This window comes from Protopterus annectens, chromosome 3.part1 (genome assembly GCF_019279795.1).
Source record: "Protopterus annectens isolate FY-2018-M chromosome 3.part1, PAN1.0, whole genome shotgun sequence".
Lineage (NCBI taxonomy): Eukaryota > Metazoa > Chordata > Ceratodontiformes > Protopteridae > Protopterus > Protopterus annectens.
This window is the reverse complement of record NC_056732.1, coordinates 102,560,081-102,579,029: the sequence shown is the minus strand read 5'-3', so window position 1 is coordinate 102,579,029 and position 18,949 is coordinate 102,560,081. Positions and strand designations below refer to the sequence as shown.

The 18,949-nt window shown below is 36.6% G+C and overlaps 1 protein-coding gene across 4 annotated transcripts in view; it reads left to right on the top strand.

Annotated features, from left to right (window-relative positions):
* MAPRE2 (microtubule associated protein RP/EB family member 2) overlaps positions 1–18,949 on the top strand; it is a 2,455,004-nt gene that overhangs the window by 2,268,027 nt on the left and 168,028 nt on the right. For all 4 annotated transcript variants that reach the window (XM_044066619.1, XM_044066620.1, XM_044066616.1 and 1 more), the window contains one exon: positions 1,692–1,828. In XM_044066619.1, the coding sequence (XP_043922554.1) occupies positions 1,692–1,828 (137 nt within the window). The remainder of the gene's footprint in view (positions 1–1,691; positions 1,829–18,949) is intronic.

The window sequence follows — 18,949 nt, the reverse complement described above, 5'->3', positions numbered from 1 at the left end:
TGTTATTTTATTCTTTATTTATTGTCTCCATAGTTGTACTTTGTTCTGCTTTTAATTACCATTATTCTGGGCCATGGTTAAAAAGGTTCACTGGTCATTACACCAACTGGTTTACTACTTAATTTTAATAAATCAGTAATCTGTTTACATTGCTGATATGTGTGTAATTCTTATGCTGTGTAACAATGGTGTCTCTCTAATGTCTCTTTTAACATTCTTTTGCTGTGTTTCATAACTTTTGAGATACTAAGTTTCTGTGTTCTGAACTCTGCAGTTTGGTTCACATCAGAAGGAATGTTCCATGGCTGACATAATGTGTTTAACACTTGTTGTGAATCTGGCTGTTGAAAGTCACAGAAGAGCTGTTCCTTTAGATGACATGTATGATGTAGAACATTTGCAGTTTGTCTGCTTTTTTGATGAAGGGTCAGTCCGTTTTTCATTTCATTGATTGGCATTGTCTTTGAGTTTGTTTTGGAAGTATATTTCATTCTTTGAGTTAGGGTCATCTGCTATGAGGAAGGCTTCTTGGGCAGGGAATACTTATGATGTGTAGCCAACAACATTTCACTGACTGTATTCATTCTCCAGTCAGTCTGAATGCACTTATCCGTGCAGAAACATTTTGTGAATAAAATTATATATGGCTTTCTCTTTCAACTCACCAAGAAAATTGAAAGTTTTGCTGGTAAATGCAAAATAATGGGAAAAACAGTCATGAAACTTGATACACAATTTCATTCTCTAAAAGAATATTCACAGTAGTAAGACTGTTTATTTTATTTATTTATTTTATTTTACATTTGTTTATCGGGAAAGTTCTACTGGACACAGGTCCATTTTCAGCGGAGGCCTGGGGAGAAAAGCACCACATTACAATACATTACATGAGAGTAAAAAGAAGTAGAACATACATACGTGTGACATATATACACATCAGGACAACATGCTAGTGATTAACAAACATACATATAGCATATATACACACAACAGGACATCATGCTTGTGATTAACATTTCTTAAAGTAGACAATCAGAGGTACTTTTTTTTTCTTTTGCAGTTGTAAGGTTTGTAAGGTAAATGTACACGAAAGTGCCAAGTTTTTTATGACCCAATAAGTACTGAATAACTTTAATGAAAAGTTTAATGAAATTATTTTTAGTATATATTTTTCAATCTTCTTTTGCACAGTCTAAGTTTACACATCTGCCTGTCTTACTAGGTAATTGCAGACATGTTCAACTTTCAGTACTGGAATACAGTAATTTTCTTAACTATAAACCTACACTTTGCTGGGGTTTTGTAACTTTGATTCATTGCTGGGGGAGTTTGTTGAATGTGTCTATGGATAGCTAATCAGCCTCCACTCCTTTCCAGAACCTTTTTCCACCATTGCTGTTGCAGGTTCCTGTACATAATCATCTCCAGTGTCTTTAAAAGATGTGTATATAATTTGTCTTTGGCTCTTTACTTTGTAAAAATCGATAGGTAGGGCTTCACTTTGATCAAAAGAAAAAGGTACACTGCAGATGTTAGTATAATTACTTACATGAAGAAGATTGTAAGGTCTTTTTGTGAAAGCTTTTTAAATTGCTTTGTCTAACATACACAAAAAATGACAGTGATGTTATCACTGAATTACTTGGATTTTGTATCACTTGTAATGTTGTGGTTGGTTTTACCTAATGCAGGTGCTGCTAAATCAAGTCCAGTTGCCAAGACAGCATCAACACCTTCTCGACCATCCTCAGCAAAAAAGACACCAGTGACATCAGCTTCTAAAGGTGAAAAAGATTTAGAGGGACAGGTCACACACCTCAGTGAACAGGTAACTTGTTCTTCATTGCTAACTAACATTTTATCAGTTATTTTAAACATCTTTCTTTCCGCAGTTATGTGAAACCCCATGCTTAACAGAGTAACTCTTTTAAAGATAATCTGCAACTAAATGTAAAGTTCCCCTCATCACAGAGTGCTTTCCATCCTTTTAATCCAACCACAGGAATTATACATATAAAGACAATATGTTTTAAGTGCTACTGATTCTGTTTCCTGTTTAAACATTTCTCTGCACTCTTTTGGATTTATGTATTTTTCCAAAGTCTCACATTATTTTCTTCAGTTACATGTGTTGATATTTGTTACATCATGTGCAAGAGTGGTGGTGGTGATGGTGGTGGGGGAATATAACTTTAGAAAACAAAGTAATGAGGAAGGGCACTGATTATAGCAACACTGAACTAGCTACTGGATCAACAAAAGTCTTTAAACTTAGCAGTCAGTTTCTTTAATGGCCAGATTCCAGAAGAGTTGCTCTCAGTACAAGTCTGAACTTATTCCGAAAGACAAGGGTAATTGACTTACATTGGTGTAAGACTTGTCAATAAACAGGCTACTACACTAAGATCAAGTCTTTTGGAATTGAGCCTTTAGTGTCTTATTCATTGCTGAGGGCCTTGCTTCACACCTCAGCTAGTAAGTGCTGCTTGGGGCTACTGTTTGAGTTTGAATTAAAGCAACTACAGTAACAACTGCCGCAAGCTACAAGTTTTCCATTAATATGTATCTGATAAAGTTTTTAAGCTCCAAACAGAATCAAAGGGATGCAAAATTAAAAAAATCAGCTTTATTACTCCCATTGTAAATGAATGTAGCGATGATCACAGAAAATTGTCTGCTTCCTTGATCAGTTTTTTTCTCTCCTTGATCCAGTTTTATGGGGAACACTTAGTAATAAAATTCTATCAGTATGGCAACTCCTGTAAGGACATTTGGGGTATGAATCAAAATGCAGTCCATTTGCAAAAAATGCTAGAACAGAAGTACTGCTGAAAATGTCAACATGTATTGGAAAACATACATGTGATTTCAGTTTTGGAATGTAGTTTCCTGTATTTACTTTAATAAATTTCAGAACTTTAAACTGGTTACTGGTGGATTATTATTTTTGCATTATAATTATAAATACCTATTTTGCATCTCTTCTTAGACACTTAGCAGTTAATGTGTATTAAATCAAGATAGCTTCTGCTCGAATAAATAAAACACATTGAAAAAGTTACATAAGAAGCCAATGTACTCATAATAACACATCAGAAAGGTCCTGTACCATATATTAGCTAGCAATAGCACTCCCTGTATGACAAAAGAAAGCCACAATGCCTGTCTACAAGAACTAGAATCACACAGTATTAAACTTAATACCATTCTTCTAGAGGATCTAACAGTAGACTAGGAAATCTACAACACCACTAGTGCAAAAGAAAAGAGATTCCTGGATTTTGTCAATACGAATGCCCAGGAACAATTAGTAAGATGGGAGGGACAACATCTTGGATCTTGTCCTTACTAATGTGGGAGTATCTTGCACTATCCCTTGCTTAACTTCATCACTTAGGTCTAACCATAAAGCAGTGCCCTTCAAAATAAAACTGAAACCAGTGATCCCTTCCACCCAAGGTACCCTTAGAATTTTTTTAAGACAAACTACCTACTCCTAAATGATACATTGGCAAGCTTCATATGGCATCATATCCCCACCAACCCCAGTTAAGTCCACTGAATGTGCAGAAATGTACACCAACACACTGTACCAGCATGTAAATAGATGCATAGATGCAGCTGTACCCCATAGGAACAAGTGCAGGATAAACTCCAAAACAAAACCACATGGTAGAACCATAATATCAAAAAGTTTTATAATAAAAGGAAAATAATTTTGACCAAAAGAAAGAAGATTAATTCCCAAAATGTTAAAGTCCTTGTCACTGAAATAAATCAGCAACTCAGGAGCTTAATAACATCCACCAAAGCCAAGTTTAAGGCTAAAATAGCTACCCAAGCCAAAGACAATCACAAGACATTCAAAAGCACAACACAACAGTGCACTGAGATTATTGTTAAGGATGTTGCCTGCACTAAGGCTAAAGATATAGTAAAACTATTGACTGATAACTTCAGCTCTAAATTTACCACTCTCCCCCCTCCTTCTGTCCCTCAAGATATACCTGAAACTGGCTTGCCTCCAGCTCTCACACAAGACCAAGTCCCAAAAGTGCTATCCAAAGCTAAAAATACTGCATTGATGAGTCCTGATATTATCCCTGGATGCATCTTAAATAGCATGAAGCATGATTTAACCACAACCCTAACAGCAATGTTCAATCTCAGCCTCATACAGGTTTTGTACCAAGTGAATGGAGAACAGCTACAGTCATTCCCCTGCATAAGGAAGGACCTTCCACATACCCAGACAGTTGCAGACCCATAAGTCTGACCAGCTTCATATGCAATTCTATTTAAAGATTTATCATGGAATTAATCAATGAGGACATAGGGAACCTCCAAACACTGGACCCGTCTCAGTATGGATTCATCAAGAACAGGTCAGGCCTACTCAACCTGGTGGCTTTTTTTTTTGTAAAGGTCACCAAAGCAATGGAAAGCAAAACAGTACACACTGCCTGCATGCCTCGACCTGTCAATAACTTTTGACACAGTTCCCCACTCAGGGATAGTAGGAAGGCTAAATAAACTATGTTGCCCACTGGATTGCCAATTGGCTCACATATAGGATGCATATAATCAAAGCAGAGGAAGTTTCCTCCAGTAAGAGACCAGTCAACAGTGGAGTCCCTCAGGGTTTTATGCTGGGACCTCCCCTGTTTGGCATCTACTTTTCTGAAGTAAAAGTCAATACCAAAGGCATCTGGCTTACTAAACATAACTGACAATGTATTTTGGGTTGCCTTTGAAAATCTCATATAAAGGGCTCAGTTTGCAGATAACTGCAAGCTAGGAGCAGTTACTGAATCCCCAAATGACTTAGCCATTCTGCAGGAAGTGTCTCCTGTGTCAAAAGACCAACTGCATTTTATCCCTTTTCTCTAGGAACTGCTACTACTAGAAGCAACAGAGCCTGTTCTTAGAGCAAATTAAACAAAGAGTCTTACTCAGGGCTGTTTCTGGTGCTCAGAATAAAGGACCCAAAATCTTTCAAAATTCTGTATTAAGTCATAACAGGCCCTGAAACCACTCCTGTTTCCTCAGGCCTTGATAGTCACTTTGGACCTGAAGAATACCTAGCTTCATATTTTCCATTCACAAGGCCCACAGGTGCTTCCACAGATTTGAGGCAGAGGGCACCTTGCTGTTTGGTTTGGCTGCTGTGACTGCATTTTTCATAATTTGCCTGGCTGCAGTAATGGCTTACTTCAGAACAAAGGTCATTCACATCCGCCCTGCTACTGTCTAGATGTCTGTCCTATTCAGGCTCTGTCACAGAAGAAGGTAGACACATCCCTCCATTTTATCTCTGACTGATTGCAAAATGAGACATCCTGTCCGTATGCTGTATTTCCTTCCTCATTCCTTACAGGACCTTAGAACTGCTCCTGGGAACCCCCTCCTTTTCTTCTTATTAATTTATTTATTGACATTTGCTTACCAGGAAAGTCCAACTGAGCACAGGTGCCCTTTTTCAGCAGAAGCCAGTGGAGAGAAGCTCCACAGTATCTTATTTAATGCAATCTTATCCTTCCCCGCATCTTAGACTTTGATGACTTTTCTCTCTGTCTAACGGTTATCCTAGGGCCTTGCAACTTAACTTTCAGGGTCGATGCTCTTTCGTTATTTTGAGTAAGACAACTCTAAAATGGCATGGGCAGATGTTGATGCTATACTAGGAGCACCCTGATATCTCTGACAGATGGACATCTGCAGTAGCTAGAGAGGGAAAAGTTCCAGAAGTCGGGACTACTTCAACATGATGCATTCGACCATCTGTTATTATGCTAAGTTCATACACAACTGTACATTTTGGATCTTATTTTCATAGGGTGTATTACACTGAATACTTCTTCACCTATCCATCTTTTATTTATTAATTATTCATTGTGTGAGTGCTGCTTATCAGTCACAATTCTTAGAAAGTGATAATGTTTAAGTTTTGAATAAAAACTGATTGAATGCCATAAATTAAAGACTGTGTACACATTGTTCCCTCTCTTTAACTCATTCACTCCAATGGCGCTCAGGAAGCTTGTAGTGTTAATTTCTAATGGGCAGAGCCTAAGCCTTTTGACAGAATCAAATTATGTCCTCACATTTCAAACAAATGTTCATATGTCTGGAACCACAGGGGTCATGAAAGAAGTATAAATGGCAAACTCTTCAGCACAAACTATTTTTATAGTGGTAGTATTCTTTAGATTATAGGTCTTAAACAGAATTTTATAAGGCACAGTAAACACAGTAACTATTACATTTGTAATATTTTGTAAACAACTTACAATATCTCAGGAACCACTCAAGTTACACACATACAACTTACAATATCTCAGGAACCACTCAAGTTACACACACACAGTCAGCAGCATTTTATTTGTCTAACGGAGAGCTTTCATATGAGGTAAGGAGTTCTGTCTGTGTTACTTGGGTGTTGACATATTTAGAAAATTTTGAAAATTATATCTGTATAAATTAATATTATAAAAACAACAGTTAATATCTATTTAACTGCACTAGACAAAGGTCAAATATTAATGTTGGGTTTGCCACTATGTAAGCTTTAAGACCGAATCTTTTAAAATCTTGTACATAGCATGGTTTTGTATTTATTGATGCAAATATTAACAAGCAATATTTGATGCCTAGAGGCATCAGTAGGAGTTAACTGCAGATGCACCTGGAGGCATCACTTGGATGTAATGAGCCTGTCAGCATGACATAGCTGAAGCAAAAATTGTTAATGTTACAAGTAGCATGGTGAAGATGACTTCAGTTAGGATTTCAAGAGATGATTTTCAAGAATTCTTAATTAAAAGTTATCTGTCAGGTAGTCTTGTCTCTGAATCATTGTAAATACTATACTTCTTCAATAAGCTTTGAACCTGTAAACATGAAGAACTTAGGATATATTATTACATCTACCTCTTGGTATAATAGCAAGTTTAAAGTGTGCTAAAATAAAAGGTGATAATTTATGTGCACGTCATTAAAAGACTTGGCTGCATTTCTCTGTCTTGTAGAGTAATAAATAATATTGGTTTACAAACACACTTTGTCTTTCAGTTTGCTTTTGTGAATATTTCACTAGATAGCTATTTCAAACTAATGAAAGGGTCCCACAATGCTATTTCAAACTAATGAAGGGGTCCCACAAAATATTTTTTCAGATATAATTTTTATTGATTTTGCTATAAGAGATAGCACAATACAAAGACGATTGCGGTTACAAACATACATTAAAACAGCAGGTATCATTGAATAAAATAACTATCTACACTATATACATTAGCGCTGACAGAGGATATTCAAAACATGAGGATAATCATATTAAGGGAAAGAAAGAAAGTTATTTTGCCCATATAAAGTATATAAGCCTCAATTAAGTACCTAAATCAACCCTGTTCAGTTGTCTTGAGCCTCAAAAATGAGGAGAATTTAGAACTATTTAATTCTTAAAAGTACATTGTGCTGGACCACAGTAATGAACACCTAAAAAGTGTGAAATACATGAATGCGACTTTTGATTTATTCATTGAAAATGTCTTGCTGGTGCTGCATGTAATCATGGAAATTTACATAGATTTATTGATGATAAGCTGCTACTTCTCTTCAGACTTCCATGTCTAAACTCAGCTCAGCTTGACTCAAAGGCTGAAAGCAGTAGTAAGGTATTCCTTAACTGCATCAGAAAATCAAAAGAAAAAAATTGTGAGTGTACAGTGTGTTATCAATAAACAAAGTGAGCACGCAAACACATTTCATACCAAAAACATATTTTCAAGGATGTCTTCTGCAGACTTCATAATAAGCTATCTGTCAGTGTGCTATAGAGACAAGAGGAGACATCCCTTTTTGACAACAAATATGATAGCTGTTATACATATGACTAAAAATTCAAATCCCATGAGATTTGATTACATACATAGTGGTTTCCTAAACAGAATCCAGAAGAGAGAAAAAAAACAAGCACCCACCATCTGTATTAAATGAAATGTTAACATGTGGACACATTTCTCACCTGTGGTGACAGAGTTTAGAACTACCAGTTTAGAAAAGAGTCAATTCAATTCATGCAGTACTAGACCCATCGGCATGACCATTATTCTATGTAAAAAAAATCTACAACTTACTGAAAAGCTTAGATCCATGATAATTGAGGACTTTAGCACTGACCTCTTAGGACCAAATCAAACCCAAATACTTAGATATCTTAGTCATAATGATCTAAACCTGCTGATCCCCACACAGCCTTCCTGAAGACACTGGAGGGTATAAATGTATCTCCAAACACCATCATATTGGGTGACTTCAACTACCCGAATATAGACTGGGAACATTACTCAAGCCCTAACTTTCGTTCCTGGAGTTCATAAATTCAAATGCCATGGAACAGCTAGTCAAGGAGAAAATATACTAGATCTCATTGTCACAAACATGGGGACAAAATGCTCCACACCGAAGTATATCCCTCATTGGTGAGATCTGATCATAAACTAATCTCACTGGAAATCCACATAAAGACCATAGTGAAGAACTTCTCTAAAGCAAACTTCACTACTCAAGACTGGTGTGGTCAAATGCCTTCTATGAACACCTCCAGGACTGCATGGATCAGGCAATTCCAAATAAAACCAAGACTCTTTCCACAAAGGGCAAACGTCCAGTCTGGTGGACCCCAGCCATTAACAAACTTTACAATAAGAGGAGAAAGCTATTACATGATAGAACAAAATCCATAAAAGGGAAGTCACCCTGATCATTATTAGTAAAAAATACGAGCACTCATAAAATCAACTAAGGCCAATTTTGAGAGAAAAATTGCCATGGATTCAAAGGACAATCATAAGGCCTTTTTCAGCTATGTTAGGAACCTGGGTGGAAACTCCCAGATATGAAAATCACTGAACCCACAGACATTGCCAACATACTGGCAGACAGGTTCAGTGCAAACTTCACCCTCTCCCCTAAAGGAGAGATAACTATCCCAGCCGAGTGTAGCCCGGACATCTCAAATGCGCAGGTGAAAGCTGCTCTCTCTAGCTAAAAACACAGCATCAATGGGACCGATGGTGTGGAATTAAACCGCACATAAGGCAGCTGTTTAATCTCAGCCTTACCACAGGATGGCAACTGTTGTCCCACTCCACAAAAACAAGTCTAGTCTGCAAAGCTATGGAGAGGATCATAATGGAGCTCATAAACAAAGATATAGGGACTTGCAGACATTGGACCTGACCCAGTTTGGCTTTGTCAAGGGAAGATCATGCCTTTTGAACTTGGTCGACTTCTTGAAACAGTCACCAAGGCCATTGATGAGGAAAGGCAGTCCATACAGCCTACCTTGACCTTGCTAGAAAAACTTACCAGCTTAAATGTAAACCCATATGTCACAAGATGGGTTGCAAACTGGCTTAAGGACAGAACCCACAGGGTTAGAGTTGCTGGCGCTGTGTCAGACTCCAAGCGGTCACAAGTGGTGTCCCACAGGGCTCGGTCCTTGGCCCCTATTGTTTGGCATCTACTTCTCAAGTACAGGCCAACATAGGAGGACTTTGGCTGACAAAGTTTGCAGACTGCAAACTTAGTGGAAAGTGCATCACGGATATCCTTCGGACTCACGGAAACAGATAGCTGGTGCCAGAGCCATGGCCTGAAGTTAAACGCCAAAAATGTATAAACCCCAAGCTACCATATAGGTGGCAATCCACTAAGCACAGAAGAGGTTATCAGGGACCTGGGACCCAGGTTGACAGTGGCCTTTCTTTGACACTCACATTGCTAAAGTGGTTAGAAAGACCTTCTACATTGCCCACCTGATCATGAAGGGATTCACATCCAGATCTAGTGAGGTCATTGTTCCCTGTACTCTTCACTTATCAGACCAATGATCGAGTACAATGCCCCATTCGGGATGTATCTCACCCGACATCTGCAGCAATTGAGAGAAAAAGTTCCTCACCAAAAGGATAAAGGACTCCAAAATCTGTCATATGCTGCCAGATTGAAGAAACTCCAGCTCTATTCAGTCTCAGAGGTGACATGTGCCTGACATACAAGGCCATGTCCAACCCGAATTAATGGACATGCTCCACCTCAAAAATCCAAATCCACCAAAACCACTAGAGGATATAAATTTATGCTGTGGAATAAAATCCCAGTCCATGTGAGGCAGAGCACCTCGCTGACTCTGTTCAAGAGAAATCTAGACCTGTGGATGGGAGATCGTGGGGTTTACCGGAATCATCTCTGTGTCACTGCTGGACAGAGGCACAACAAACTAATGGGTACAGTAAAAAAATTTGGGCTAGGCTTATAAATGCCTTAGGGCAGATAGCCTAGTATAAACCTATGAACCTATCTGTTCCCCTACCAGATACATTTCAAATATATGAAAAACATACCTGTGAACATCTTAATCCCGTTTTCAAAATTCAAGTTCTGTGGTATTGCTAGCCAACCAAATTCTGGTAGAGACTACAATACCAATCCAGGTACCATATCTTTTAAACCACCAAAACTGCAACATGAAGAAATGCAAAGTAGATGCTTCCCAGAAGCTAAGGAAGATGAACTGCATGCTGAATTGCAAAACATTGTCTGGACACTCTACTTTTTTCAAAAAACAGACCTACCAAAGCCGAAAACTAATTAATCTGAAAGTTCAGATAATTTTTGATAAAATAGTTCTAAAAAATAGAAATGAAAGTGCAAGAAAAAAGGTCACCCTTAGATAACAGCAAAGTTATGGAAGGTATGAAAACAAGGGGACATAAGATGGAAAAAATGGAAAGCCTTGTAACATTCAACAGGCTACATGTATTTTGTTACTTTAAAACAAAAGTACAAACTACAAATCAAAGAAGCTTAAACTACCAACATTAGACACAAGTGAATGCCTATTTCTTCAAATGCCAGACTATCCCAGCAAGTCATAAAGACATAGCTTACCATTGCACCCCCAAGAATATCAAAAAAGCAAGACACCATGAGCTCCAGCCTCCTACAGCAATGCAAGGATCATGTCTCCAATGACATCCCATTCAAACCATCACAAACCCTAACAAGACAACTCCCTTCTCTAGTTAGTGACCTACTTCCCCAGTTTTGCCAGTACCTGCCCCATTTTATTTCCAAGAAATTAGTAGCAGAACAAGGAACTAGTAAAAAAATTTCAAGGAAAAAAAAAACAAAAAACACCAAACCAGTTACTGTGTTCACACTACATTCTGCGGCATGTTAGATGATAAAATCTCCAAATCTTTTACACATGTTGTGATGTCATTTGTGAATAGCAACATGATTCATATAAGATATTTGTGTTATAAATGTATGACCTGCATGTCATATAAAATGACTTGTACAGATGTGTGCTGAAGAGATGTTTTACAAAGTGCTGTTTGAAATGTATGCACAGTGTACCCTACTGGAATAGAACAGAAATGTACATACACTATTGTAACTGCTTAAATGTATATATTTTAACAGGGGAAGCTGGAATACAAGAGGTTAACTTGCAAACCTTCAGAAAAATAGCTCAAATTCAATTACTTTATGGCCAGGCCATAAGAAGATGTTGTCTTTTAGTTTCAGTGCAGCAAGGAGACACAATGTCTAAAACTAAGGAGCTTTCTGTATTGCCTTGGAAGTTTTTATGACTTCCACCATTTGCCAAAGATCTGAGGAAAAGTCCTTGTCTATGTATTCTCACAGGTGGATGCTAAATAATGCTAGCTTACAGCAGTAGAGGTTTTACCTGGGATAGAGTCAGATGACAAGAAATGATGTAATTATTCAAGCTGTCCCAGCAGTAATATTTGAGATATTAATTTAAGAACTGAGAGAGACAGCATTCTGTATTCGGTCTTGGACCTGACAAGATCCATTCATCACACAATTGCCTTGCTCTGAGTAAGTAAGTCTAGGGAACAGTACAGTTCTCTTAGATATAGTCAGGAATATGCCAACGCTTAGCTTAGATATTTTTTCTTTATTTATTTGAGACTGTCCTGCAATGCTGTTTTAAATATTTCCTGTGATTTTGAACTCTGATATCACTGTAATTATTATACTATTTTCTTTTTCTTCTATTATTTATTATTAAATATATTTAAACCTTTCATTGTGGCCAATCTGTCTAGAGATATTTAAGTTCTGAGAGTACTTGCATATTTATTTGGTGACACTGTGGGCCACTCCTAATAGCCTTGCTCTTGGTCAAACTACCATTTGTATCGATAGTAACATTACACAGTAAGACTGGACACCCTTTGTTAAGGGCCTTAAAGTAGTTGATAAGGAGCTGACTGGTGGCAGTGATATCTAGTAAACGAATACAGGTAGGTGTCCACAAAACCAATAAATGAAAGAAAGACACCACTGGACCAAGGCAAACACCAATAAGTTCTACAAATTTCTTAGAGCTGAAATAGCCAACTGATATAACACCAAACGCTAGTAGCAAAGATTTTTAACGCTTTATTGTAAATCCGTTTTCGTCACCAACTTCATCAGAAATGAACACAGAACACCCAGTTGCATCATATTATATACTAACTCTAATTAAAATTAATTGAATAATCAAATCAGTTAAAACTTTTTAAAACAATTAACTAAAAGGTAAAAGAACACTTCACAAAGCCCTTTCTGATTGACAAACTGAATTCATAATAAAAGTATTTTATTATGTTAAACAAATTGTGCTGATATCTATAGTATACTTCAAAACTTTATATTCTGTAAATTTATTGATTACAATTTAAAGCTTAGCTGCTCTCATTTTAAGTATTGGTGCCAGGGAAACCATTTCATTGAGACCAGGTAACTTATTTGAATCCAAGACAACCTGCCAATAAAGTTCTCTAAACTCCACCCTGGTCTCCCACATACCACCTCTGGCATCTGAATGTACCACATCAAGCACAAAAAATTGAAAATTTGATTTTGTACAAAGGCAAGAATGTTTATACAATGCATTACTTTCTTTAGCAGTTCTAATCTCATACAAATGTTCATAAATGCGTTGTTTGAGTTTTCTTTCACTCTTGCCTATGTAAAATGAACCACAGAACCTACATACTGCCAAATAAATAATACCACAGGTATTGCAATTAACAAATGAATTTAAAAACAGTCTCCTATCCCTATGCTTCAAGTAATAACTCTCTCCCACTAGTAAATATTTACAATAGTTACATGCCCCACACTTAAATAAACCTTTTTTATTGCTTTTGTTGATGGACATGATGGATTTCGAGTCCGTATGCCCCGTTTCTAGGTAATTTTTTATTGTTCTCCCTTTCCTGTATACAAACTTCAAGGTATCAGTAAAGATGTTAGTTAAATCAGAAATTTTGGAGAAATTTAACCATTCTTTCTCCATAATTTTTCTAACAAGACTCGATTGTCCATCAAATGTAGTCACCAGACTATTACTATATTTTTCGGTCCTCTGCTCATTTGAGGAATAAATTATCTTACTGCCACAACCTAGTATAGGGACAAACCTAGAGTTTCTGGCTGAAGATACTTCTTTGAAAATTTCCTCAATTAGGTCTTCTGGGTACCATCTATTCTGAAACTGAACCCTTAACCAATCACATTCCTCCATAAAAACACTATCTTCAGAGCACATTCTACAAATTCTCACAAATTGCCCCTTAAGGACCCCTCTTTTTTGTGAAAGAGGGTGTAAGCTACTAAAATGGAGGTAGGAGTTCGAAAAGGTATCTTTCCTGTATACCTTTGAAACAAAATGATTGTCCTTTTTCTGAATGGAAATATCTAAATAGTTCAAAGTATCAATATCAAACCTATATGTGAATTTCAAAAAGGTTGTAGTACTATTAAGGTGATCTACCATATCACAAAATGTTGTTTCATCTCCTATCCATAAAAAACAAAGGTCATCAAGAAATCGACCATAAAGAACCCAGTTATCCTTGTATAGGGAATTCAAAAGAAACTTATTTTCCCAGTATGCCATAATAATGTTTGCGTAGGTGGGGGCACAATGGGCCCCCATCGCTACGCCCCTTACTTGTTGGTAGTATTCTCCAGCAAAGAAGATAAAGTTATGTTTCAAAATAACTTCCATAAGCAGCAATACTATTCTAAATTCATCATTAGTAAGCCCCTTGTACTCCACTAACATTTCTTCAAACCAATCCAAACCAGTATCATGAGGTATACTGGTAAAGAGGTCCACTACATCCATTGTTCCAAAAGAAAGTCTTTCTGAAAACAATGAGTGTTCAAGTTTTCCAAGTAAATCCCATGAGTCTTTCAGGATATTCTGGTTAGTGGAAACAACTGGCTTAATTTTCTCATCCACGTATTTGGCCAAGGGTGCTGTGACTGAACCCTCTGCTGAAACTATTGCTCTTAGTGGTGGGTCACTAATATTTTTGTGAATTTTTGGAATACCAAAAATCACAGGCACCCTTGGCTTGTTGACGTGTAGATATTTGTAAGTTGCTGTGTCAATGAGACCATCCAGAAGTAAATCATTCAATAATATATAAATCTTCTTATATGCTATATTGATCTCATTGAGAGACACTCTAACATATTTATCTGAGTTATTGAGTATATCTAGCATCTTAGCTTCATAAAGTATTTGGTCCATAAATACAACCCCCCCCTCCCTTGTCAGGTTTCATTACCCGAAGGGTCTTATCCTTACCAATTATGTCCAAAATATTTTTCTCTTCTAATGTAAGATTATAATTCACATAATTGTTTGTAAGAGTTTTCCTGATATTGTGTTCTAAGACGTTCTCTAAATTTCTTAGTTGGGGATGTATGGGGGGCTAAACGTACTTCTTCTCCTAAGGGCATTAGTGGGAATAGAAGCATTTGTACTTTGAAAAATTAATTCTAGATTCTTCTTTCTAATAAACAGTTTTAGGTCTATAAGTAAATTAAAAATGTTTGTCTTACTTGTAGGTATAAACCCAAAACCCTTAGAAAACAAATTAAATGTGACATCAGTAATAATAAATGAGGGAGAGTAATTGTAGATGGAAAAATCACCACGGGTCCATTTAAAACCAGTGTTCTTAATCTGGTTTGTTAATTCCATTTGACTGGATTCCTCACTTGAGGTCTCCTCTGATATCCCTGGTAGTTTTTTGGGTTAGGGTCAGTGTTATATTTAGACCTAAGTCTTTCCGATCTTCTTAATGGAGGAAATTCATTTTCATAAGTATCATTACCCAAAAACACCTCATCGTTGTCCTGATTTCCAGTCTGATACCAATTGAAATTCCTACCTATGGCTTTTGGCTTCGGGTAGTGTGTTCTGTTTTTATATTCTTTAAGGTCCCTGTCTATTTTATTGTATTTCCTGTTTTGTACTTCAACACATTTGGCTTCAACATCTTTCAACACTTTAAAATATTTTAATTTCTCCTCTTCAATAGTATATATAAGATCAGAAGTAATACTGTGATTCAGTTGCTCTATTCTCACACTAAGTTTTTCAATTTCATAATCATTATTCTTAATAATAGCCCTCATAATCTCCACACCACATTTTTTCGAAGGCCATTATCAAATCATTATGAAAGTCACTGCCATCCACAACATTATTAGGGTACTTTTGTTTATTGGTTTTGTGGACACCTACCTGTGTTTGTTTACTAGTTGGTGACTAGGATGGATCTTTTGGGCAACTCTGGTTCCAATTCAGGAAGCTCACAACGCAGCTCCGAGTTAGGAGAATTGCGTAAATTGGTGGGTCAGCTGACACAGCTCATTGGTCTCCTGACTCCTTTGACCCAATCAGTTTCAATGCTGGTCACGTCGCTACCCCCGAGGGACAACCAGGAAGCGGAGAGTAGAGTGAGGAGTGAAACGGAGCGTACTACCCGTAAGCAGACCATGGAGAGCAATAGCGAAACACAGAACAGCCTGAATGATACTCGAAGACTGTTTGATAGAGTGTTACACGAAGGAAGTTCGCCTGTTACAAATGAAAACGCTGGCATTTCTCGATCTAATCGAGCAAAAAACAATGGCAATGCTTTAGAAGGTACCCAGAAACTTTTTGCTGACATTTTTACTGCCAAATATGATTTTAAAAAGGACACGACAACTTTTGTTAACAATGGGACATATAAAACAAGATTAGAGGACTTTGAATATTTTTTACATAAATTAAAAATGTTGCAAATGGATAATTGTTATTTAAAACACTGTCTGTCATTAAACATTATACCTAAGGGACTTAGAATTTGTAAGTACCCTAATAATGTTGTGGATGGCAGTGACTTTCATAATGATTTGATAATGGCCTTCGAAAAATGTGGTGTGGAGATTATGAGGGCTATTATTAAGAATAATGATTATGAAATTGAAAAACTTAGTGTGAGAATAGAGCAACTGAATCACAGTATTACTTCTGATCTTATATATACTATTGAAGAGGAGAAATTAAAATATTTTAAAGTGTTGAAAGATGTTGAAGCCAAATGTGTTGAAGTACAAAACAGGAAATACAATAAAATAGACAGGGACCTTAAAGAATATAAAAACAGAACACACTACCCGAAGCCAAAAGCCATAGGTAGGAATTTCAATTGGTATCAGACTGGAAATCAGGACAACGATGAGGTGTTTTTGGGTAATGATACTTATGAAAATGAATTTCCTCCATTAAGAAGATCGGAAAGACTTAGGTCTAAATATAACACTGACCCTAACCCAAAAAACTACCAGGGATATCAGAGGAGACCTCAAGTGAGGAATCCAGTCAAATGGAATTAACAAACCAGATTAAGAACACTGGTTTTAAATGGACCCGTGGTGATTTTTCCACCTACAATTACTCTCCCTCATTTATTATTACTGATGTCACATTTAATTTGTTTTCTATGGGTTTTGGGTTTATACCTACAGGTAAGACAAACATTTTTAATTTACTTATAGACCTAAAACTGTTTATTAGAAAGAAGAATCTAGAATTAATTTTTCAAAGTACAAATGCTTCTATTCCCACTAATGCCCTTAGGAGAAGAAGTACGTTTAATCCCCCCATACATCCCCAACTAAGAAATTTAGAGAACGTCTTAGAACACAATTTCAGGAAAACTCTTACAAACAATTATGTGAATTATAATCTTACATTAGAAGAAAAAAATAGTTTGGACATAATTGGTAAGGATAAGACCCTTCGGGTAATGAAACCTGACAAGGGAGGGGGGGTTGTATTTATGGACCAAATACTTTATGAAGCTAAGATGCTAGATATACTCAATAACTCAGATAAATATGTAAGAGTGTCTCTCAATGAGATCAATATAGCATATAAGAAGATTTATATATTATTGAATGATTTACTTCTGGATGGTCTCATTGACACAGCAACTTACAAATATCTACACGTCAACAAGCCAAGGGTGCCTGTGATTTTTGGTATTCCAAAAATTCACAAAAATATTAGTGACCCACCACTAAGAGCAATAGTTTCAGCAGAGGGTTCAGTCACAGCACCCTTGGCCAAATACGTGGATGAGAAAATTAAGCCATTTTTTTCCACTAACCAGAATATCCTGAAAGACCCATGGGGTTTACTTGGAAAACTTGAACACTCATTGTTTTCAGAAAGACTTTCTTTTGGAACAATGGATGTAGTGGACCTCTTTACCAGTATACCTCATGATACTGGTTTGGATTGGTTTGAAGAAATGTTAGTGGAGTACAAGAGGCTTACTAATGATGAATTTAGAATAGTATTGCTGCTTATGGAAGTTATTTTGAAACATAACTTTATCTTCTTTGCTGGAGAATACTACCAACAAGTAAGGGGCGAAGCGATGGGGGCCCATTGTGCCCCCACTTACGCAAACATTATTATGGCATACTGGGAAAATAAGTTTCTTTTGAATTCCCTATACAAGGATAACTGGGTTCTTTATGGTCGATTTCTTGATGACCTTTGTTTTTTATGGATAGGAGATGAAACAACATTTTGTGATATGGTAGATCACCTTAATAGTACTACAACCTTTTTGAAATTCACATATAGGTTTGATATTGATACTTTGAACTATTTAGATATTTCCATTCAGAAAAAGGACAATCATTTTGTTTCAAAGGTATACAGGAAAGATACCTTTTCGAACTTTTACCTCCATTTTAGTAGCTCACACCCTCTTTCACAAAAAAGAGGGGTCCTTAAGGGGCAATTTGTGAGAATTTATAGAATGTGCTCTGAAGATAGTGTTTTTATGGAGGAATGTGATTGGTTAAGGGTTCAGTTTCAGAATAGAGGGTACCCAGAAGACCTAATTGAGGAAATTTTCAAAGAAGTATCTTCAGCCAGAAACTCTAGGTTTACCCCTATACTAGGTCGTGGCAGTAAGATAATTTATTCCTCAAATGAGCAGAGGACCGAAAAATATAGTAATAGTCTGGTGACTACATTTGATGGACAATCGAGTCTTGTTAGAAAAATTATGGAGAAAGAATGGTTAAATTTCTCCAAAATTTCTGATTTAACTAACATCTTTACTGATACCTTGAAGTTTGTATACAGGAAAGGGAGAACAATAAAAAATTACCTAGAAACGGGGCATACGGACTCGAAATCCATCATGTCCATCAACAAAAGCAATAAAAAAGGTTTATTTAAGTGTGGGGCATGTAACTATTGTAAATATTTACTAGTGGGAGAGAGTTATTACTTGAAGCATAGGGATAGGAGACTGTTTTTAAATTCATTTGTTAATTGCAATACCTGTGGTTTTATTTATTTGGCAGTATGTAGGTTCTGTGGTTCATTTTACATAGGCAAGAGTGAAAGAAAACTCAAACAACGCATTTATGAACATTTGTATGAGATTAGAACTGCTAAAGAAAGTAATGCATTGTATAAACATTCTTGCCTTTGTACAAAATCAAATTTTCAATTTTTTGTGCTTGATGTGGTACATTCAGATGC